A 24320-nucleotide genomic window follows, 5' to 3' on the forward strand; every position below is an offset into this window, starting at 1 on the left:
TCAACTGTTTTGAGAGTAATAATCACATAGTTGAGTCAATATTGTTGTGTATTTACCTGACAAAATGTTATGGGGTAGAATCCCAAACGATACAACTGTATATTTTGGAGTTCATATAAATGTACAAGTATGCCGTTAAGGTAAAGCAGTACCACTGGGTACCTTGTTCTTCATATTCTACCCCTCTTCTTGACATGTATGGCGACTGCCACTTAATACAAAAATTCCCAGCAGTGTACCTAATGAAGTGGTCAATGAAGCTCTTGCCAAGATGACCTAACTACAGCTCTTATTGATTCGCTGCTGCGTTTGGATCAAACTATTGATTAAGACTAGAAATCCTTCATGCTGGTTCTAAATTGCTGGAATTGAATATAATGAGAAAGATGCTAAAGCAGTTAAGCATTGGCCTGTTTTGTTGCCACTTCTCCCCTCGGTGATCTACTATTCAAGCTTTCATAAAAATGTGTTTTCCCTTTCATTGATGTTGTTTATTTTTGTGAACCGTGGGCCTTTGAAGTCATTTGAGACGCTTAGAAGGTATAAAATGCTGACTGGGGGGTGGGGGGGTGGGGGGGTGTTAGGTCGGCGTAGCGTGCCAACAGTTCCACAGGGGAGCTTTAAGTTTCAGCCAAGTCAACATTTGTTCAACGACTGATCTGAGCTATACTGTGATTTTAACACATGCAAGAACAACCTAGAAATAACATCATATATTTCATCGCATCCTATTCAATTAGGTCTATCCCTAAACTAATTAAACATTAAAGCTTGACAATCTACGGTCGCCCATCTGTCGAAGACACCTGCTTCCTAGTTTGTCAAAGTCTGAAATTTACTGCCTCAAACCAAAATGGCTGACTTCCTGTCAATTTCAAACATGGGACCCTGTGACTTTTTTCCCTCCTGTCATGATGGACACAACTCCCCGATTTCTTGTTGATCAGCAGAACAGGTGCGGACGGCTCAATTTTTCAAACTTTCTAGGGGGTGCGACTGAGTGAGTTTTGCTGTCGAATCCCTATCTTTTAGAGAAGCAGAATGTGGTGCATGCTGCATTCTGTCGCGCATGCAGCCTCTCTCTCTCTCTCTCTCTCTGCGTGTGCATGAATAAATGATGACGCTGGGCTGTGAGCGCGGCCGGCAGGCAGGGCTCATGCGTGTGTGTGCGGTGCATCTGTCTGCCGCACACAAACGCTCTCTGTGCAGCCGCCATTGCAATTCCGAACACAAGCGCCAGTGGAACCGGCGAGCGGTGTGTGTGTGCGTGCGGTGTGTGCGCGCGGATGTATGACGGCTGCGACCTCGCAGGCAATCTGGATTAGGAGAGAGAGCGGGGACGAGAGAGAGGAATTATAGGAACATCTGGCTGCAGTCATTCGCAGGGGCTGTTCAAAAAAGCAGCGCCGTCCTCCTCCTCTTCCTTTCTCTCTCTCTCTCTATTCATCTCGCTTTTTTTTTTTTTGGGAGGAGGTGAGGCTGCCTTCCCCCGAGCAATGCTCACTCTCACCCGGCGCGGCGGATCTCCTCTTCTTCCTCCCTCCTTGAAGGGCATCGACGGGGCTGCCAAGGCCGGCCACATGTTACCGGAAGCCAGGCGAACGTGTGCGGGACACCTGCATTAATTCGCTTCTTTTATTCCCTCCTTCTTCCGAGGCGGAGATGCCGGACTTCTACCTTTGACTGTGGGGCTGGATGTGTCCTCCGCAAGGTAAAAGAAAATCTCCCCATAGATGTCAATCAACTCTTGTGATGGGAGGGGGTGGTGTTTAATTGACTTGAGGTGTTGTATGCATGCAGCACTCCTGCAAGGTCAGAAAAAAAAGATGGATTTGAGTTTTTCACACATAGGTGATTGGCTGCGAACACCGGGCTATAATTCACATAAGATGTCTGCTGCTATGGGTGTTTTATTGCCGCTGCCCCGAGGATGCGCTGATAGCCGCTACTGATGAAGCTTCTCCTTTCTGTTGCCGCTGTCAAGTGATTTAAGACGAGATGATATGCAAATGACACCTCAGTCACAAGGTGTGATGGCGTCTAACACGGGGAGAGCGTTGCAAGGCTTCCAAAAACGGGCTGGAGTGGAGAATGTACATTTAAAATCTTTAGAAGGCGGTTCTAAAAACAAATAAAAAATCTTGATCGGGGCTGGGCAGAGTTTACTCAACTGCAGAAGGGGTGAAGGCCTTTATTTGTGCAACTGGAGTATAGAACTAAATTTTAAAAAGGACTAAAATGGAAACATGCAGCAAAGGGGAATAAATGAGGCACTCAACAACGTTGTGTAGCAACCATATTACAGAATCTATTGCAACGTTAAGTGTTGCTTAAGATGCCATCTCAACACTGTACAGTGAACTTTTCACTGCGGTAATAAGAGGCGTCGCTCTCTGCACACACAACATTGTGGAGCAGCCACATGTCAAGAGTCAACTGGAACGCTATACCACGCTAAAGATACCATCTCAACATAAATCATATTTAATACTAAAAAGGGAAATCTTACAAAATGTGCTAAGACCAAAACATGGATGCACACAACCTTGTGGTACAACCACGCCAGAATCTATTCTACAGGAACGCACATTGTCTTTAAAGACACTGTCGCCACATAAATTATCTTTAAGACGACACAATAAACTCATTTACAACATGTGGTAAGACTGCGCACTTAAACAAGGGAAGTATAGCTGCCCTGAACATAAACAACATGGACACTCACAACATTGTGGAGTGGCCACAGAATCCCACATAGATCATCTTTAATACTGCGTTGGGAATTTATTTACTACATCCAGTAGGACTCCATGAGTTACAGTATTATGTAGCCCTGTAGAACATAAACACAACATTGTGGAGCGACCACTTTTCAGAATCCCACAACAGCTGAGCAGGGAATTCATTTAGAACATGCGCTGTAACACCACGTTTAACAAAATTCTTTGAGGAATGTACTGTACATGGACGCCCACAACATTGTGGAGCGAGCACAAATCCGTATCTAATGGAACGCTAAGTGTCGTCGTCACATTAGGAACTCTTTTACAACATGCTCCACACTGCAGAACTGTTTATCTGCTTCGATTGGAGCTGCTGTTTTGGTTAGCAACTGACTACAAACTGATTCAAGTTGGCTGGTGGAATAAATAAGTCACATAGCTTCTTGAGACATAAACATGGATGCACACAACATTGTGGAATGGCCACGTTTTGTGTGAGTTTGCTGGAATGTTAATTGTTGTTGCCAAATAACATGATCATCAGCACTGAGAAGGGTGCTTCTGTTTTGGTTAGCAATGGAGTTTAAATGGGATCAGCAATTGTAATAGTAAACAAAAGTCGTTTTTTTCTTTAATGATTATGGAGAAAGCAAAACCATACTGGATGCTAATCTTCATTAAGGATCCCATTTCAAATCACCTTTAATACAATGCAGAGAAGTCTGTTTACGTGATGTGGTCGCTGCTGATGTTTTGGTTAGCAACAGAGTTAATTAGCTACTAGCCATTTTTTCCCCTGCTCAAGGTGCTAGTTGGATGCATCCAGTCGCTAATTGGGGTGCGGCGTCTGTTAGGTCACTATGTGAGCAAACACGGTAATAAACACACTTCATCATATTTTTACATAAATTAAGGATGCCGTCTCCTTGCCTCGTGTCAAGTGTTAGTCATCACGTGGCGTATTATTCCCAAGCGCCCGCAGGGCATCCTTTGAATCCTCCGTGCGGGCCTACTACACCTGTTTTTTTTTTGTCTTCTTTTTCCCACTCACATACTTCACACGCAGACAGGTGACTGCTTGACCACGTTTCACTTTCAATGACCTACATTTGGGTCTCGTGGGGACCAGCATCTATTGTCTTTGGTCTCCTGTCAAAAGAAAGAGTCTTCATTATTTAATTGTTAGATTGTATTATTATTTTTTAAGGTCACTCGTGTGTCTGTCAAGGATGTCTGCTTCCGATGGGGGCTCACTTGATGTATTCTCTAGTATGAGTGCTGGAATTTGCCCAAAATGGCTGACTTATTGTTCAATTTTGGGCATGAGTTCTTGAGATTTTTTCGTACGTCTTGTCACGAGTGTGAAACTGGTGTCAGATTTTTGTCAAATTTGGAGGTGGTGATACTGCGTGACTTTAAATATGTAGCTTGTGCTTGTCGCTACAAGGTAGGGGAAACATTAATTAAGAAAGATGGCATATGGATCTCTTCAGGGTCTTGTTTCCATCCTACGCACCAAGTTTCACCATGATATGCATGATATTGTGGAGGCAAGTTTAGAGTTTCTGTATTTCAAATTCAATGACAGGCTTTGCCCACATAAGATGGCAGAAGCAAAAAGAAAAAAAACGGTTTGCACTTTATTGACGTCTATCTGTCAGTGTACCTGCTACCGACTGAGACTCATTTGAATAAATTATCAAAAAAGTACAAATGGTACTAACCCGTTAACCAAAATGGCCAATTCCCTTTTCTATTTTTGGGTAGTGGTCTTTGAGACTTGTGTACCCAGTTTCATATATTTTGGTAAAAATGGTGTCGGGGGCAGATTTCTTTTTTTTTTTGGGGGGGGGGGGGGTAATTTTCCAGGTAGCAATGAGTGTTTTTGGTCAGGGTAGGAAGGTCATGTAAATGTCATGTCACCTTTTTTGTTTGGTCATGTGACATTCGCAAGCTAAGCCGTGATAGGTCGCTACCTGAGCCCTTAGCAACTGCGATGTCATTTTCAGTCGACAGCAAGTGGCAGATAAAAACGTGTGTATTTTGCTGATTAATTCATTGTCCACAAACGCAATATTACAGTAATCTGAATACTGTGTTTAGACTACTAGTGGAGCCGCATACAACATATTATTATAAAGAAGATTTTTGACTTGACTTCCCTGTTGATGAATGTAAAGGTACGAGTTTTCCTTATTAAAAACACTTAATCGAATTGTATCTTCAAGCACCGATGTACCGGTAGTAATTTCTTTCCAAAGTAGAAAAACCTATTTTAAGAAGGATTTGTTGCTATCACTTTCAATTCAGCTCGTCCTCGTTTTGCCGCAAAACGCAACAAAGGAGATGTTACACGTTTTTGTCTGCACCCAACGTGGGAAGGGATTGAACTTATTTTTCTTTCACTCCTCCTATACATAAAATCCTCCATGCAGTGCGCCCGCGAGGAATTAAACGGGCGAATGAGAGTGCGTATCTCATATTGATATTCCAGAGTGCTTTTCAAGGTTTCTGTGAGAGAAAATCCCAGGTCATAAGCCCCCCTCCCCTCACATCAGGGGTGCGATCGCACAAGAGCGGCGGCGGAATGCAGATGAGTGTTTGAGCTCCTTCTCCTGCCTGTTCTAGACAGCTAGACGTCGGAAAAATATGAGGAAGGTTGTGAGTCTGTTTGCTCCTCTCCATCCTATCCTGACTTTCGCTTGCCGCTCGGATGCTGTGCGAAGGAAAACACTTGCAAAATGGCAGGGGAGACTTGTAAATGCTGATGAACAGCACTTCTCTTGATGCACCAGGGTCTGCTTAGTATGACGCACACACACAAACGGGACGATACCTTGACATCCAGTCAAAGCAGAGAAATTGCAGTTGCCTCCGAAATTGCATATGAGATGCCGTCCCCCACCTGAAATGCAAAGAAAAAAAAGAATATAACAAGAGTATTGTGTTGCATTGCAGCGTGTCATAGCAGTCAGAGGTTGGTCGGTAGAGTAACCACAAATTGTATTGGATAAGCGTCTAATAATAATTGATAATATGAATCAAGTAAAAGTAAAAAGTAGTCCTCCAAATAATTGTGTAAGACTGTAATGTTTCAGTGAAAAAAAATACTGAAGTACCAGAGTTATTTTTTTAATCAAAGCATTAATGTCACCGAGACAAAAATATAATAATAAAATAATAAAATAATATAATATGCAAATTCAGATATTACCCAACAATATCACTTTAACTGAGACAAAAACACAATAAAGTAAAGCCAATTCTGCCACGACAAATTTTCTTAAAAGGAACCCCCGACTGTCATGACAAGTTTGTACAATATTATTTATTTGGTTGTTACTAACATAACTATGAAATTCATTTTTCAAGAATCATTTCCAGTTTAATAGATTTTGGAGAAACTTTATTTGTATGTACGCCGCTCTCTGCCGAGGAATGTGAAACGCCTATCAAAAAAGCAAGTTAAGCCTTGTTACGTTCCTAATGAAATTATATCTTACTTAAGATTTCTGTTTTTGCAGTGCGGAGACTCTTAAGACATTTTATCTTATTGTGCATGAAAATTAACAAATTTTAGGATTTACAAACTAAGCAAGAAATAAAAGTCCTCCTCCTTGTAACTGATTAAAACTATACTCATAAGTAAAATTTATCAAAAATAGTGCTGAATGTAACAGAGTAAAAGTAGCACTTTACTACCCACTTCTGATTGCAATCCACAGACATTGTAAAAATATGTTCCTTGTTGGGTGTGAGATCATAAAAAAAAAAAAATCCATCAGCTTTCACAGTAAAAGTACATTTCATTAGAGGAGTATTAAGTATCACGACATATCAAAGGAATCTCAAGGTACACTAGTGCCAAACCTCAAAACATCCAGCCACCATCAATGTGCGTTGTTTTCTTGCAGTGGAAGGACAATACCAGTTGGTAGCGGTAATGTGCCATTAAGCTGGTTTGTTCTGTAGAAGAACAAGGGAGGACAATACATTAGGTATAGTCGTGTTTTGCGCTTGCATTTTCCATGGTTACAGGTTAAGTGGGGAGCAAATGTTATTACTGTGTGCTTTTATACAGCGCAATACTGTTTAGTTCAGTTTTTCTTATGAAAAAACATGTAAAAAAACAACACATTTTTGTTTTTTTTGGAAGGCTGGAACAGATTAGATGCATTATCCATTAATTTCAATGGGGGAAGATGATTTGAGATACAAATGTGGTCATGAAATACATCAAACTTGTAATTTCAAGGCACCTTTGGATTTATCCAGAAATCAAATTTTAAGGGATTCTTTCTTGGCAAATACCAGCCATATAGAAATTTCCATAGTAATGTGTTATGGTTCGTTCGGTTAGTTAATTGGTTGTTTTTTGGCTAATCCTGCCAAGGGCGATCAAAACAATACCTGCAGGCTTGGCCGGCTAACAATAAGAAATTCATGCTGCAGTAGCATCAGCAGCATTAGTGTCAACGGCTGTCTCTCACCATTAGCAAGTAATAGCACCCTGACAATGTTCGGGGGCTTTAAAGCAGAACCTCATTTGTTATCCGTGACTAAATTGTCCGGATGCTCTCTCTCCTCTGGGGATTCTTTGTTATAAATGTCATTAGGTGATCTTGAAAACGAGCCCCCTTCCCCTGATTGCATCTCACCTCCCCCTCACGCTTCCCTTCAATGTGACGTTTTTCAGTGTTGCCATGGCGTCGCGGCTGTCATCCAAGAGTTATCGCGTTCGGAGAAGCGTCACAGCGCATGGAGAAGTGTTAGCGAGGCAGACGTCGCAGAATCTATGCTGGGTCACTTTCATAAAATGCTTTGCTGGAGCCATTTTACAGCCACCTTGCAGCTTGTTTTGTTTTGCGCAAGTACACACACAGCTACAATAGAGCCAAATTTGAGCATTTCTGAGTTCCGCAAAGGCCTGATTATCGGATGCCTCGAAAGGATTATCCTGACTGATCCTCCTGTGGTGTGGGGTACACACGAATTGATAATTGGGCCAAATCTGAGCATTTTCTCGCCATTCCGATCAAAGTCGGAAAAAGGCCAGATTATCGCGTGTTTTAGAAAGATTAGACCTGATTTTTAGACCTCCAATTGATGCTGATCCTGATTGATTATCCAGTTATGCAGGGTAGACACATCTCAACAATCAGGCAAAATGTGAAAATTTTTCTTCCCTTTAAAAAAAATCAAAACCAGCGATGGCTGAACTTTCGGATGTGTCTAAAAGACGATCTTAAGCGATAATCCTATGGTGTGGGGTATACACATACTGATATTCAGGCCAAATTAGACACTAAGAACCTAGTGCATGGTGTTGTTAATATAATTAAGGAACCAGACTATTTTAACAAAATTATAACCGGTCATTAAAATCAACTCTAACTCTATCTTTGACTTCAGTGTCAATGTGAGGGCCAGTCATAGACTGTGGGCGGGCTGGATGTGGCCCCCAAGTCATACTTTGCCCAGTTATGCCCTTAGGGTAAGGTTCACCAATTCCAGTCCTCGAGGTCCAGAGTGCTGCAGGTTTTAGAGGTTTCCGCCCACTGGCACAACTGATTCATATAATTAGCTCATGAGCATGCCTGATAATGATCCTGATCTTTAGTATCAGGTGTGTTGGTAGGCGGAAACATCTAAAACCTCGAGGACTGGATTTGGTGAACCCTGCCCTAGTGTCTCTAAAAGATGATGCTGGATGATTCTCCTCAGGTGTGGGCTGTTTTAAAAGTCATTTCAAGGCAGAGAATCGCATATGTTAAACCAGATGTGCGTGGTCAATGTCCCGAGTTGGACCCATCACCAATTCTGTGATTGTGGGATGAACCTGAAACAGACAATCAGGAAGCTCGCTGTAGTTGGGGCTTTTTTGGTGGACACAAATACAGCACCAACCAAAAGTGTTGCGTATTGAAACATATTTAACATTTACAATTGTTGAGGGCGACCATTTTCTGAGCAGAGGAAAAATGTCTGTGTATGTCTACTTCACTTTAGATTCTTTTTGGCAATCCCATTTGCCTCGCGTGACCTTCCCATGATTCCCTGCCCGGAGGCGAACTTGCCAAGGCTCTCTAGACACAAGTTGCAGCATCGGAAACCATTTCCCCCGCGCCCCCTGGTCGTAAGGCGAGTCACGCTATGCTGTGCTTTCTGTTCTCTGAGAAGGCCGCCCCTGGGAGAGCATAGATATCCACTGCTACTGTACACCACTGCTATGCTGCAGTCGCCTGTTTCCATAGATGTGGGGGGGGTGAACTGCCTCTATTAGGCAGCGATCTGCCCACTGGAGCGCACATGTGGGCGTGCGCTGTCAGTCTGTTGTGTACTCCGGGGGCGCAAAGACAAGCTGGGAGGTAGTAAAGCAACATGTGATTGACTGGGCAGGAGATGACGGTCAATGCGGTGCTTTTTTTTTTTTTTTCTCCAGGCTTATCCGCGGCGAAATGAGCACACCCAATATGCAGGATAATGACTTTCCGGCGTCGGTGTGACATTTAAAAGATGAAGAGCGTGATTGATGAGCACGTTGATTGATTATCTGCTTATTTGTTCGTGTACATGATGAGCGCAACCTGTTATGCAAATCCCAGCGGAACGCCAGTATTTAAATGCAAATTAGTAGGGATGGTGGCGGATATCTCCGGCCTGTTTTGGCGGTGTGGGGGATTACAGTGGTAACCATTCGCCTCACGTTCAGCCAAGTTTTCCAAGGGAACGGGCAGAGGGAAAGAGAGCGCAAAAAAGGCCTCAATCTCCACACACTGAATCAATATCAAGTCTTGAGCGCAATTTGAGCCTGGAAGTTGCAGGTCGTCTCTGCCTCATTGCACATCAACAGAGGTCTTGTCAGTCAGCCTCAGAGCAGCACGCAACAAGGAACTGCACCGCAGAGCCTCATCAGCATATCATACACATCTCGGATCTTCGTTAGCGGCATACACACCTCATCAGTGTCAATGTGAACTTCGCTTCACACTAACGAGAACATATACACCTCGGTTCCTCGTTAAAAACATTTCGTCTATGTCGATGTAGACTTTAGCTCAGAGCCTCATCCCCATGAATATCTATAGCACAAATCCTCCATTTTAAGGTAAACAGTAAACCCCACTTCCAGATCCTCATCAACATGAACTTCTATACCTCAGATCTTGATCTGCATAAACTTGTATTCTTCAGTTCCTGATCCACATAAACATCCTGTACCCCGAATCCTCAAAATGAGTTTGTTTACCGCAGATCCTGATCCACATGAACAATATACCCCTGAGATCCTCATTTACATGAACCTATACACCTGAACTGTACGTCTACATTAACTTCTATACTTGAGATCCTCACCAACATTAACTTCTATACCACTGAAGCTGATCCAAATTAATTTATACACCTCAGATCCTCATCAACATAAACTGCTGTACATCAGATTTTCAACCATGAGAACATATCCCGATACAGATGAACTTCTGTATTGCAGATCCTCATCAACGGGACCCTATCAACATGAAGCTAAAGATCTACATCAATGTGAACTTCTGTACCCAAAAGCCAAGGTTAATAAACAACAGTCTACTTCTATAACTTAGATCCTTATGAACAGGAACCTATCCACCCCAGATCTTCATCAACATACATTTCTATACCTCAGATCTTCATCAATGTCAACCTACGCATCTCAACTTCGTTCATATTAAACTCAAACAGGATCCTCATCACATAAAATCTTGGCAGATGTATTACTAAGTCTGCTTTGGTCTCTCCAGGTTGACTCTCCACTGACAATTTAGCGTGATGGGTTTTCTTAATTTCTCGGCCAAAAACACTTATCGCTTCTGAAATGTTTTCTTCCCGATCGTCAGGTGAGATCAGAGTCAAGGAAAGTGAGCCTGTCTTGGCATCGTGTTGGATGATTACTTTTCTTACATAGATACATATCTGGACTTTACTTGAGTAATTGCTTTCTTTAATGTGGATAGCTAACAGTAAATATACATTTTATCTTTTATTTTTCTTTCTGTCCAAGGCAATTTCGATGTTCCGTTAGCTGGTGAGCTATGCCTACAACTTGAAAATGTATTTTCCCTTAGGATAGTTTGCTGACATGGCTGCTTTAGACTGCCTTGTCGTCAACTGTGAGTGCGCACGTCATGGAGAGAAGGTGGAAGAAGGAGGGGGAAAAAACACACCAAAATGACAGCCAGTTGTAGACAGGATCATCTGGCTTGAGTGGCTGCTTTAGAGTGCCTCATTGTCACAGCATGGAAAAGCCCTGCTGCGATCAAGTGGGATATGTTCCAGCCAACCGGAAATTTTAGTGGATATAGTTTTGCGGCTAATTCATGGTTATGTGTAGACATTTTTCCAGGTCGACTGCTGAATGGGGCGTGGTTACAGCGCATTCAGCGGACACGCCCACGAAGGGAACGGCTTGATTTCGCACGATTTTGAAGCCTCATTTTGTAAACTCGACAATTTTTGTAGTCATTTAAATTGCGCAGGGTTGTTAACACTCTTCTCTGTAGTGAGACATTCATTTCCACTTTACAAGGCTGTAAAGAGTAGACTCTGTACTACTTTTACTAAAGTCTACTTAAGAGTCTTACTCTACTCTAGAGTACTTGTACTGAAGTATAAGTGTGTCTGGTATGATCCAAAGACGAATTAATGAGCAGATCATGGCCAATGTTGCGATTTGTGGAGACATGATCTGAAAGACATTTCTAGCTTTCTCTTTTCAGCTCCATAACAGCATGTCTCAACATTCGCACGTCATGATAATTTCTGTGTGGGACTTGGTGAGGGTGTCTTTCTCACTGCAGCTTGATCAGCAGTACTCATAAGATATGTCATACCCAGCAGGCTCGCTGCGACAATATCATTTCTCCCTTATCATCATCATCACGGCGCGTTTCAAACCTGACCTCTTTCTGTCCTACATTCTCCCCGCCTGTCAAAGCGTAACCGCGGCCATTGACCCCCCCAAAACGTCGCCGTCCCGTCTGATGTTTTCTTCCTGCGCCGACAATCGAGGTTATTAGACGCCTGTTGGCTTTTGGAATCATGGCAGTATTCATTTGGCGGAGCTCCGTGCTGAGGCCAGACTTTTATCCACGCTGTCAAGACGCAGTGCCGACAATGGAGACATTACGAGCAAACCACCCAGCCATAACCCTAAATCAGACCTTTCTTGCCTGTATTTAAAGGTTAGTCTGTAGATTTTTACTGCAGTTATGGGATGGGGATCTGTTGTTCTCAGCATTTGATTGGATTGGTCTTCACTTTGGTGGGATATAAGACAGAAAAATGACTCAAAACTCCAGTTCTTGACAGTCGCTATACGATCTCCACTTGATGCTCTATCCCCTCTGACAAAGTCTCGGGATTCATCAAATGGATCTCCCGTTATCCCCTGTCTCTGTGTCACTGTGTCATAAGTAAGAGTAGAGAGAGGGAGAAAAAAAAAATCAATAGCAAGGATGAGCACATCGTCGCAGAGCCACTGGGCCCAATCATCCCATCCTTTTGGCCGCATGATCCCGGGAGATAACCATCTAATTCTGATCAGGCCCTCGGATGGACACTTCAGACTTTCATCCCTGTGTACGCAAACATAAAAGTGGCGGAATTAGCAAATCAGGAAGGCGGGATTGGCATTCCCAGGCCGGCTTAGAGACATGAGCCCCTTTCAAACTGCCCGTTAACGCAATCTTTTTTTCTTGTAAAACGTACTGTCACAGAACCGGTAGCATCGGAGGCCCAACAGAGACGGGACAGTTATTCAAAATCACAGATAATCAGGACTAGTTTGTGAAGTTCAGTACTTGACACTCACTTGTTCTGTTCTGTCATATTGTGTTAAAAGCAATTGTCACTGTTTAACAAGTATTTGATGTCTGCTGGTGCAGACTCATTTTTTGATTGCGGGCAGTTATGCGAGAAAAAAAACGTCCCTGGTGCACAAAATTTTATAGAAACTGTGTGAAAGGGATGGTCATGTCAAAAAGCAGGATTGGCATTCATCGCTGGCTTTTTCCAGTAACTGGTTTCAGTTAGCTCACACATCTTTGTGATCTGTATGTGAAAGCTGGTCAGCTCTCTCTGATTGCATGCAGGTACACACACCGTCTGACTCTGGTTTATAAGGTCCCCATTGGTTTGCTTTCATTCTATTTCGGCTGTTTTCTCCTAACAACCAAAAACCACTGCATCGTCAACCGCGTGACATCTTCAGTGTTACTATTCCTTATTTCCAGACTGAAATGGATAAAAAAGCGTTTAGTTATACTGCTCCATCCGCTTGGAACGCTTTGCAAACAGAGCTGAAACAAACACATCCTGTTTCATTTGGAACAGGGACAGACAACAGAAATCTATTGGACAGCGCCTGCGTTTTTAATTCATCCATCCATCTTCTATACGGCTTGCTCTCACTAGGGTCGCGGGTGTGCTGGAGCCTATCCCAGCTGACTTCAGGCGAGAAGCGGGGTACAAAATTGCATTCAAAACTCCTGGGCTTGATAATTAATTGAATAAAATATTTGATCTCCTATTTTATTTGTGATCGATGTTTTGTAAGATTTATGTTGCTGACCATCTGGATAGGACAAATGAGACCTCGGTCTTAACTCGTCTTGTACCTGGTTAAATGTTATGACTTTCTGTTTGTCCTTATATCTGGTTGAACAAATAACAGGCAGGGGAGATCTACCTGACTAAATCTCCACCACTATTAGATCACAATTATATAAAACATCAATACTACACCAAAACGCAATATAACAGCATGCAACTGTGACCAATACATTAGCTGGAGCAGTTCAGAGAATCAATATTTATTGAATAACATGACAAAAACATGAAAAAAACTTAGCAGAGATGCTGATTATTAGATGTTATGTGTCGAGATCATGGCAGATGTGTTTTGCTTTGATAAGTCAATCAGAGGATGGACCAAAGCTGACATCAAAAGACGGATATATGATTTGACCCAAAAAAAGAATCCACATGGACTGGAAGCAGTGCAGCCAAATAAAATGCAACATAATGGAGGGAACACACTGTTGGGAATAAATGAATACAATTTCATGGAACAAATATTAGAATTTAGGTTGTACATGTAGGTCTTGTTGGCCCTGATAACCCACTACTGTGTATAATAAAGGTTTCCCAAAAAAAAGTGCTTAACGGCTCCAACAAATATACAACACAAAGCAGCCATGCAGCCCTCTGAAGTCTGCAGGTGACTAATTAGTTCCACGTCTAATTTGCACGGCGTTCATTGTTTTCTGGCCCCCTGCTTACAATTTGGACACAGTGCTGAGCCTATGATTCTATTTACAATCCAGTTGTAAAGCGCGTCAGGCTCAAAAGCATCTCTGTCTTGAAGGGAGCGAATTCCCAGAGCAAGACAAATTAATGTTTAATAGCGATGACAGCGCTGCGCAGTCTCTGCTCGATAAACCATTTCCTTCTATCTGTGTTTCTTTCTACCTTATCTTCTCAGGCGTAACCACGTGAATGACAAGTCCAATGGAGACCCTCCTGCTTTATCTGATGGTCGTCTGTGCGGCTGTCAAGGCCCACAAGGTTCAGGTCTGTCCCAAGCGTTGCGTGTGTCAGGTGCTCAACCCCAATTTGGCCACACTGTGTGATAAAAAGGGGCTGCTGTTCGTGCCCCCCAACATCGACCGGCATACGGTGGAAATGCGGCTGGGGGATAACTTTGTCACCAGCGTCAAGCGCAAGGACTTTGCCAACATGACCAAGCTGGTGGACCTGACGCTTTCCCGCAACACCATCGGAACCATCGTGCCGCACGCCTTTAAGGACCTGGAGAACCTGCGGGCACTCCACCTGGACAGCAACCGGCTGACACGCATCACCAACGACACCTTCAGCGGCATGTCCAAACTGCACCACCTCATCCTCAACAACAACCAGCTCATGCACATTCAGATCGGCGCTTTCAACGACCTGACCGCCTTGGAAGAGCTGGACCTGTCCTACAACAACCTGGAGAGCGTCCCCTGGGTGGCCATCCAGAGAATGTCCAGCCTCCACACCCTCAACCTGGACCACAACATGCTCAGCTACATCCCAGAGGGCACCTTCTCGGGTCTACAGAAACTCAAGAGGCTGGATGTGACCTCTAACAAGCTCCAAAAACTGCCCCCGGACCCTATTTTCCAGAGGTGAGTGGATGTCATATGTCTCAGGTAGTGGCGCAACGGATCATCATTGATCCGTGGTCGGTTTCGGATCAGGCCCCATGGATCGGATCGCGCACGGATTGGTGGGTGGCAAAAAAAAAAAAAAACAACAACAATGTGCATATTCACAATCCATTCTGACATGTCAAGGAAGCTGAAACATACTCAACGTAACACGCTAAGCCTACCTTCACAATAAAGTTGACCAAATATAATAATACACTTTACAGCAATACATATAGCATTAGTACACTTTTACTTTGAAGTGTTGTGGTTTGATGGCTAACTTGACTTCCCTTTTTTTTTAATTTAATGGAAAAAAGTGTTTTACAAAAATAAATGAAGAAAAAGTACTATTTATCTCTTTTTTTGGGGCTGATCCGAAAAACGATCCGATCTGAACAGAGACTTTTGTAATCCATTGCACCACTAGTCGCAAGTCTTAAATTCAAGTTAGCAAATCTAAGTCAAGTTGAATCTCATGAATACAACGTCAAGTCTTTCTCAAGTTTTAGACAACCAAGTCCAAGTCCTAAGACCGACTTGTAACTGGTGTCCCCCAACTCTGCCCTTTTCCAAAGAGCGGGGGTCTTGGCCACCTCGGGGATCATGGGGCCCACTTCATTCGCGTTGAGCTTCGGCGGGAACCCGCTGCGGTGCAACTGCGAGCTACTCTGGCTGCGGAGGTTGCGGCGCGAGGACGACCTGGAGACCTGCGCTTCGCCTCAACACCTAGCCGGACGCTATTTCTGGACCGTGTCGGAAGAGGAGTTCCTGTGCGAGCCTCCTCTCATCACCAGGCACTCTCAGGTGTGACCCCCCAAAACTCTCGATTAATTTGCTGTAGCCTCACAGCAAATATCACACTTGGCAGACTTTTAAAGCTCGCAGGAATTCCCTGGGCCGCTCAGTCGTCAATAGGATTTTGTAAAATACATATACTGTAGACAAGATTTACCAAATATAAAGTCAGGTATCTATATAGTGATAATTTTGCAGAATTTCAGCATTTTCTCTTCCCTTGTGATCAAAGTCACCAAGGACCCGATTATCAATTGTCTCTGGCGGACTACTACTATAACTAGTTCTACTATTTCTGCTATTTCCAATAGTACTACTTCAATTACTACTGCTCGACTACATCTACTTACTATTATTTATACAACTACTATTTCTACTGCTACTAATAATACTTGAACAATCTACCACTACTACTTCTACTTGGTCGTCTTCAAGTGCTGTGAAACTTTATTTTCATGTGTGTGGTGTGCCGTGTTGGTACACTACTTTTAGAGCAGTATGCACACATTCATATTCAAACTCAGTACTGTATGTGTGTACCCCGCTTGTTGACAAGATTGTAATAAGCTATTTGCTGGATTGTGATAGATCTGCCATTACGCCGATGAGGTCTAGCAAAACATCCAAATAAAACGATCCAATCGAGGCGGCGCGGCGCAGCAAGCAGCCGTATCTCACGCCTCTTTTACATCACGGCAGACGTTTATCGTTCACGCGTATTTGCCACCGTATCGACGCCCCCGCCGACGCGCTAATTCAACGTTACGACTATGATCAATAGTCGATTACGTTTACAGCGAACAGAGCTGTAAAAGCCCAAACGTGGTCAATATATCAGCCTGATGTTGTTGTTGTAGGAGCTGCGGGCCCTGGAGGGTCAGAGCGTGACGCTACGGTGTAAGGCTCGGGGGGACCCTGACCCCGTCATCCACTGGATCGCCCCCGACGGGCGACTCATGTCTAACTCTTCTAGAGCCTCCGTGCACACCGATGGCACGCTAGACATCCACATCAGCACCGTCAAGGACTCAGGTAGGTTTGGAGTGTACGTCAGATTCGATAGTTAAATAAATACAATCTTGAACACTCGCAAGGAGCTGTTTTAGGCCACAACTTACGCCAAGATGCTCACATGCAGATTCACCCAATTCAATACATTTCAATGGGGAAAATTGATTTGATTTGATTGAGCACATTGCACAAGTCCAGATTTCACATTGGGTAAGCCAATTTGTGAGTAAATCGAGCTGAGAGCATCATTATTTCTGCATATTTAATACACTTTATGTGACATTTTTTAATTGGGGGTGTGCCATGAGATTTTGCATTGTACTGCCAAAAACAGTGCTTTTAGGCATTGCATGTTTTTTTTTTCTGTCTGTCAGTCACGATGCGCTTTTTGTAGTACCTGGCCTGTAGGATCTCTGAATATTTTGACTGTGGATTCATTTTATGTATGTGCAAGTTTTTGGAAGGTCAATTTTTATTTTATTTTTTTTACTGCAGAAACAGAAGTGCTCATCAGCATTCACACATTGAATACCTCTTAGAACTGAGCCTCGTCATGCTATTTTCCAAAAAGGCTATTTTGAAACAAACTATTTTATCGGCCCTCATTTGCATCTGCTAAGTTATGACTCGTGAGTGTATGTATTTTTAAATTCATTTTCACATCAGTCAGCTTCCACCTTCAAGAACATATTGAAATATTTTGAGCTGGGTGAGAAAACTTTTTTTCTTAACTAAATGTGAAACCACCGCTTGCCACGGGTTTTTAAATGATAAGAACCTCCACTGTTTATGTGGTTTAACAGTTACATACTGCAAAACCAACTAACTAATCAACCAAACAAACAAGCAAACAAAATATTCCTAGCTAAATATGAAACCATAGCTTGCCACGGTTCGTTACTTTACCCTTCTTATTTGGAAGCCAGACAAAAATAGCACGCTTGTAAACATGCTGGTGATACTCAGTAACACATCATATGATTGTACTGTTGTTGTTTGTGTGGCTAAAAACAGATCTAGCTTCAAGGACATGTTAAAATATTTTGAGTTGGTTGTCAAAAAAGAACATTTCGTTTCCAGACTAAATGTGAACAGCTTGTCATGGGGTTAGCTACCTTTTAGCTTCCTTGCCAGAAAAAAATACTACACCTGCTAAAACATTACATCTTGATCGTTCATGTGATAAAACAGATTAAAGCGTGTTTAAGGGGCTTAAATAGTCAAAGATTTGGAAGTGTGATATAACAAATGTCTCTTCCAATTGGAGTACCTCCACAGGTTAGCTACCGTGCAAAATCATTGTTTGCGTGCCAGAAGAGAATAGTTTGCATGTAAACACACTTGGGAAACTCACTGGCACATTGTACTTTTGTTTTTTAATAGTAAAACACTTTTAATGACCTGTTGGTATTTTTGGATTGAAGTTTGATGAGAAAACAAGCTATCACAAGTTAGCTACCTTTTATCCAGCTTGCTAGCAAAAATAACAACCAGTTTCTCAACCCGCCTGTGAAACCCACACGTCCTGCCTTCCTTTCTATATTTAGTCAGAGAGAAAAATAAAGTGTAATTGTACATTAAAGAAAAAAGACTAAAAATATTTATTGACTTGGTGCTCAATGTTCTTACGCTTAGCGTCTGAGATGTAGCACCATTAAATAGTCCAATTAACAAGTGCTGCTCAGCTTTTTATTACCTTTGTAATGTTCAACCTTTTGCTGCGTTTGTGCTAAATGAAGCTCGCTGTAAATACGTTTAAATGTAGGCGTAATGGAACTAAACAGTGTTGTTTTAAACGCACATAAACACATTTCTATTCTTAGGATGAGAGAAGTGGTGGGAAAATGTTTGGGCCACATTTTCAGCATGGACAGATGGGCCAGATCATTTATAAATTGGGCTTGGGGTCAAATGTGGATGTAAAAATAGATTATTCTATTAATAAAGTAATAAGTTCTTGTCATTTTTTAAAAGTATCATTAACCAGTTACTGTATTAGCAAAATAACTCAAAATGCTTTTAAATGTTTGTATAAAATAATTGCAGGTTCCTTCACCTGTGTGGCGTCCAATCCGGCCGGCGAAGCCCAGCAGAAGGTGGCCCTGGTCATCACTAAGCTCCCTCACATCACCAACAACACAGCCGCCGAGCAGGAACCCGACCCAGGGTCTTCGGACATCGCCACCGTGACCAAGACAGGGGCGGAGGGTCCAGGTGGCGGGGTGCCCCTGGGGAACACCAAGACGGGCCCGGAGAAGAATGTGGTCATAGCTGAGGCCACGTCCACTTCGGCCATGGTCCACTTCAACTTCCAGAGAAACATTCCGGGCATCCGCATGTTCCAGATCCAGTACAACGGGACCTACGATGACTCGCTGGTGTACAGGTGAGGATTAAGGGTAGACATTTGACAACCAGGGGTAGCACAGTGGTCTTGTGTGGGTATGTTTGCCTCACAGTCAGGAGATCCAGGCTTGAATTTGGAGGTTGGGTTCTTCATTTAACCCAAAAAGTTGAGTCAAATGAATAACCCAATTTTTTGGGTTAAACTGGTTTAAGTAGCAGTCTGTCCCTTTTTGACAGAGTAATTGGGTTAAAATTAACCCAAATTGGGTTTGTTTTTTACTCATTTGTTTTTTTTATGTGAAAAATTCGACCCAACATTTGAGCTAAGTATTTAACTCATCTTTTGGTTTAAATTCACCAAACAGTCCTGCTAAGTAACTACTGTTGAGATTGTGATATACCGGTAATAACCCAATGACTGGGTTAAAAATAGAATTATATGGATTACTTTTACCCACCAGTTTTTTAGTGTGTTGAGAGAGAAAAAATGATTAACAAAATGTTATATGACTAGGAAGCAATCTGAATATAAAATATATTTTTTTATGAAAAATGTATTTGTATTATCAAGTTAAGCAAGTGGAAAATTAAATGAAGTTAAAAAAAATCTGAATATGAGATTAAAACAAATTTTGAGAAAATTTTAAGAGAATTAAGTTGCAATATTATGAGGATAGCAATCAGAAATACAAAACAAAAATAAAGAAAACTAAACAAAAAAACAACTTGTGTTTTAAACTTGCTATGTTATGAAAAAAAATCAATAGAGAAAAAAATATATATTTTGGCAGAATTAATTTCAATAAGAAAAAAAATCATATTTTACACGAAAACACGTTCAAATATTACCAGTAAGACAAATTATCCAAATATCATTAAGATAAGATAAGAAATTGTCATTTCAAGAGGGGAATTCTGAGAAAAGTCTACACTGGAATGCCATTAGCGAGAGTCAAACCCAGAACCTTTGACGTGCTTCCCGCCCCAAACCAAACTTGCTGAACTCAAAATGACCTCAAACGCATGATTAAAACTGCCACACCTGTTGTTTTACCGACTCAGGAGGACACTTAAGTCCCTCGGGGTATTTGGTCTCACAGGCTGAGACTGGACTGTCTCTGTGATTATTTGCGGTGTCCATTAATCCCATCAGGAGTACTAATGCACCGCATCCCACTTCTCAATCTTCAACTCCTAATCCCCCTTTGCCGGAGTGTACCATTTACCGCTTTGATAATGCTTAATCAACAAAATCAAAAATAACAAATGTCAGCACTAAGCTGAAGATGAAAGCGCCGTCAGCCCGGCCGGCGTTTGGCAAAAAAAGAAAAAGAGAAAGCATCCCAGGCATCTTTCATCTCTTTTACTCTCTACTTAGACGCTCATCACCAGGACATGTTAGGAAGGACGGCGACAAAAATGATGCCGTCAACAGCGTGTTTTTGGTGTGGAGCCGCAATGCAGGAAAAAGATAGATAGACAGAATCCTTAATAGCAAACCTTTCATCATGAAAGACGCCGCCTAGAATGAATCAAAAATGTCACCGATGATGAAACGCAGGCACGTCTTAGATGGCCGACTGACAACGTCCAAACAATCAACTGCATAATCTGTTGAGGCGCTAATCCACTGGTGGGCAAATTTGATTGGCATTTAATTTTGAAGCAGGACAGATGGCCGAGGTCATTACCAGAAAAGGTAAAAACTAACAAAAAGAACCCGTTAACGTGTATAGTATATAAAATAAATAATTGTTATCAAATATATAGTATATAGGTACTAATTCATACACATATAGGCCAATATGCAGTACATACACACTTTAATCCCGTTCGTATTTTTCCAGAATGATCCCGCCGACCAGCGAGAGCATCCTGGTCAACAACTTGGCGGCAGGGACGCAGTACGACCTGTGCGTGCTGGCCATCTACGACGACCAGGTCACCTCGTTGACCGCCACCCGGGTCATCGGCTGTGTCCACTTCACCACCGACCCACAGTACCTGAGGTGCCACTTCATGCAGTCCCAGTTCCTGGGCGGCACCATCGTGGTCATCATCGGAGGGATTATCGTGGCTTCGGTGCTGGCGTTTATCATCTTCCTCATTGTGCGCTACCGGGTGTGCAACCAGGGAGACGCAGATAAGGTTAGTCTAGCGCCGTGGCGGGCCAGCCACTATCACGATAGAAATTGTAAATATTCTTAAAACAGATGTTAGTTTAAACTTACTGTCAAACTAAACAAAAAAACTAAGAGAATTCCACCTTTTGTATTTAAAACAACCACATACTATAGCTTAGCCTTTCAGTCCGTTAGCTTAATGCTAACGCTAATTAACATCTATGTTGCGGTGCTATAACCATTAAGCAACGGGCTGAATACAAATATAACTGTACTCACAGTAATACCCCCAGGAAAAATGTTGCCATTATCGAGGGCCAGCACTCTGGCCCTGTGAGGATGAATTTGAAATCTGACTAGCTACTGATTCTGAAGGCCCTGGGCAGATTAGATTGACTTGGAAACACACAGTGTTCAGTAAATGACCATGACTCATTAATCTTCTTTCCAACAGGCTCTGGAGATGGGCGACATTCGTTCCTTGAGCAGCGACGGGCAACTTCAGGGCTGCGGACTCCCCAAGTCTCTGTCCAAGCAAGTCCTGCGTCCGGAGAAGAACGACAAGGAGTGTCTGCGAGTCGCTCTACCTCCCCTGGAGCCCACCAAGCAGCGTGCACCTGTCGTGATCTCCGCCGCCAACACCGGTACCGCCAAACCCTCCCTGCCCGACTGCACCGTGTCTACCTCGGCCGCCAGCCACAGTTGGCACCCGGCCTCCCCGGGTGTCCCGAGGGTGAAGCGCACGATCGCCCCGTCGAAACCGTCCGACGTCCAGCGAGCCAATGCGCAAGCGGATGTTGAACTCAACAACGTCAACCGCAATAACTCCTCGGAGCCGAAAGTGCCACCCATGGTATCCCGCGCCCAGGCGCCCAAGTGGACTGCAGCTCCCAGGGTCCCGCGGGCACGGCAGGCCCCTCGCCAGTACATGACCGTTCCCGCGGGAGCCGTCAGGGTCAACCGCAGACACTCCCTCAATGCGGACTCGTCCAGGGAGCGCTTGTATGTGGCGTACCCCAAAACGGGGGCCAGCCTGCGCTCTAAGCGAAGCCTGTCCATGAGTGGTGAACTACCGCAATTTCACAATGCCGCAAACATTCAACGGGCCCGTGACAAGCTGTCCCGCTCCGAGTGGCTCCTGGAGAGCACCTTATGATTTGGAGTTTACCGAGGGATTTTTCCAAAACTGGATTTGTGGCCTGCTTGCCGGAGAACCGACTGCCTTGTCGACGGCATTGGCGTTCGGCCACTTGGAGGGGCTTCAAGGTCCACTTCGCAAATCAAAGGGAATACGAACAGGTTTATGGACCCGCCTTTGTTTTATACGCTATAACCAATCGACGTCTTCTTCACAAGTGGACCACGAGAAGCACAACATGTATAAAACAAGCTCCTGTACAAAGATTTTCCAAGGCGTATATCTCAAGGCGACTATGGAGAGCCGTGCGTTTTATTCAGTATCTTTGAAATCCGGCTGAAGATACAAATACGCTCTTTGTCCTCTTTTGTAAGACAATCCAGGGTACTAGTAGAGTAACTGTGTCTTGCTAATAACGCAAGTATATCTAATAAATGCTCAAACAGCTTTCTATTAAGCACACTAGTGAGACAGTTGACAAGGATATTGAATAAATGCTCAAACGGCTGTACGGAAAGGTCCAAGACAGACTAGAATGGTTTTGTCCTCACTATTAAGACGAAGTGCAATAGTAGGACACTGTCGTTCTACGAGTGCACCCTTGTTGTTCTAGTAATGTGCTGAATTGTCTGACTAGTGCAGACAAAGAGCGTACTAATACATTGACCTGAAGATGGATAGCAAGGATACGGAATAAATTCCCCAACGGCTTTCCGTTGGCGACCCTTATTGTCATTCTGAATGCAGTAACCCGGACACTCTGTACGATAAAGACAGACGAGGACTCGCCTCCGAGTGACCTTGCCGTGTTTTTTTTTTGTTTTTTTCTTGGTGGAGATAATGAATGTGCTTTTACATCCCAGACGCAGCACAATGCAGCATTTTTTTCGGTGGCATGAGTTGACTCAGCCTGATACTGCCCTCCGGTTTGAATCGATCAAATCACTTTTATCACATAATTACGTCAAGACCCGACGGGCACGGTGACGTTACGCGGGGACGAGCTTCAGACAAATGAAGACATTTCCATGCTTCCCCCAATCTTTTCTTTCTAAACGTATTATCACGCTGATGTAAATTAACTTGTAAGAAGAACGAGCACAACTTGGTACTGGGAGGGGGTGTCAGCTCTTGATTTTGCTGTTGTTTCTGTTTGATGTTTAACAGTATAAATAAAGCAGTGATACAAGGGACATTTCACCTGGGATGTCCGGTACTACAGCATGTGTGTGTTGCTACTGGAGGGGGGAATAAAAATCAAAAGTTGCTTTTCTGGAGCAATTTTCCGCTGTCAATGGCAATCTGGCTCGGGTTTGGACCGCGGGGTGTGTTGGCGGGACGGCTGCGTCTGTTACGCAAGCAGCGCGACATCGTCATGTCAGCGTGCCAAAAGTTCAATTCATGTTAACAATGTGATGACATCAGTTGTGAGAAAAAGAAGAAGAAGAAGAACAGAAAAAACGGAAATGGCTTTGGATTCTTGCTCGGGTTGGAGTTAAGGGTTAGGACTTAATTATTTTCGAACTAGGTTGAGGATTAAGTCTGACCAAAATGCAACCAGCATGGAAAAATAACAGCAGCAACCAAGTGATTAATGCAATGAAAAAACTGCACTGTTATTTTATGTTGTAGTTGAACCACAAAAACATGGTGTGATTGTCAAGGATGAAACAAGTCACACTAAGAAAGAAAATGGGCCATAATAAAGGAGAGAGGGGCGGGGGGTGGTATTTTGAGAGACTGTTGGCAATAATCAGGCGGCATGGTGACTGAGTGGTTAGCATGTCCGCCTCCCAGTACAGAGGACGTGAGATCGAGTCCGGGCTTTGGCTTTCCTGGGTGGAGTTTGCATGTTCTCCCATGCCTACGTTGGTTTTCTCCGGGTGCTCCAGTTTCCTCCCACATTCCATAGACATGCATGGCAGGTTAATTGAAAACTCTTAATTGTCCCTAG

The 24320-nt window shown here is 43.3% G+C and overlaps 2 protein-coding genes across 6 annotated transcripts in view; one reads left to right on the forward strand and one right to left on the reverse strand.

The window, feature by feature from the left end:
• The window catches only part of LOC144039436 (methylmalonate-semialdehyde/malonate-semialdehyde dehydrogenase [acylating], mitochondrial-like), a 31491-nt gene extending 11640 nt beyond the window's left edge, over positions 1-19851 (reverse strand). Inside the window, exons 1-6 of one of the 5 annotated variants that reach the window (XM_077552781.1) lie at positions 18816-19851; positions 6594-6689; positions 5560-5628; positions 3654-3872; positions 1678-1805; positions 1511-1616 (exon numbers count right to left, since the gene is read on the reverse strand). The gene's annotated coding sequence lies outside the window, so the exon portion shown is untranslated. Of the gene's footprint in view, positions 1-1510; positions 1806-3653; positions 3873-5559; positions 5629-6593; positions 6690-18815 lie in introns of all 5 variants that reach the window. The other 4 variants (XM_077552782.1, XM_077552779.1, XM_077552780.1 and 1 more) reach the window with 4 other exon arrangements.
• Positions 1143-23587, forward strand: lrfn5b (leucine rich repeat and fibronectin type III domain containing 5b). The gene is made up of 7 exons (XM_077552776.1): positions 1143-1711; positions 14242-14929; positions 15529-15757; positions 16606-16780; positions 18806-19145; positions 20953-21253; positions 21683-23587. The coding sequence occupies exons 2-7, from the start codon at positions 14256-14258 to the stop codon at positions 22382-22384; spliced, it is 2421 nt and encodes an 806-aa protein (XP_077408902.1). The 5' UTR covers positions 1143-1711; positions 14242-14255; the 3' UTR covers positions 22385-23587.
• Positions 23588-24320: the final 733 nt, after the last annotated feature.

The sequence above is a fragment of the Vanacampus margaritifer genome, chromosome 19, assembly GCF_051991255.1.
Source record: "Vanacampus margaritifer isolate UIUO_Vmar chromosome 19, RoL_Vmar_1.0, whole genome shotgun sequence".
Classification (NCBI taxonomy): Eukaryota; Metazoa; Chordata; class Actinopteri; order Syngnathiformes; family Syngnathidae; genus Vanacampus; species Vanacampus margaritifer.

Excerpts from the sequence above, each read along its gene's own strand:
- lrfn5b (XM_077552776.1), top strand. The coding sequence starts at position 14,256 with ATGACAAGTCCAATGGAGACCCTCCTGCTTTATCTGATGGTCGTCTGT. Across the intron at positions 15,758-16,605 it reads TCATCACCAGGCACTCTCAG|GAGCTGCGGGCCCTGGAGGG; the intron begins GTGTGACCCCCC and ends TTGTTGTTGTAG. Across the intron at positions 16,781-18,805 it reads CAGCACCGTCAAGGACTCAG|GTTCCTTCACCTGTGTGGCG; the intron begins GTAGGTTTGGAG and ends AAATAATTGCAG.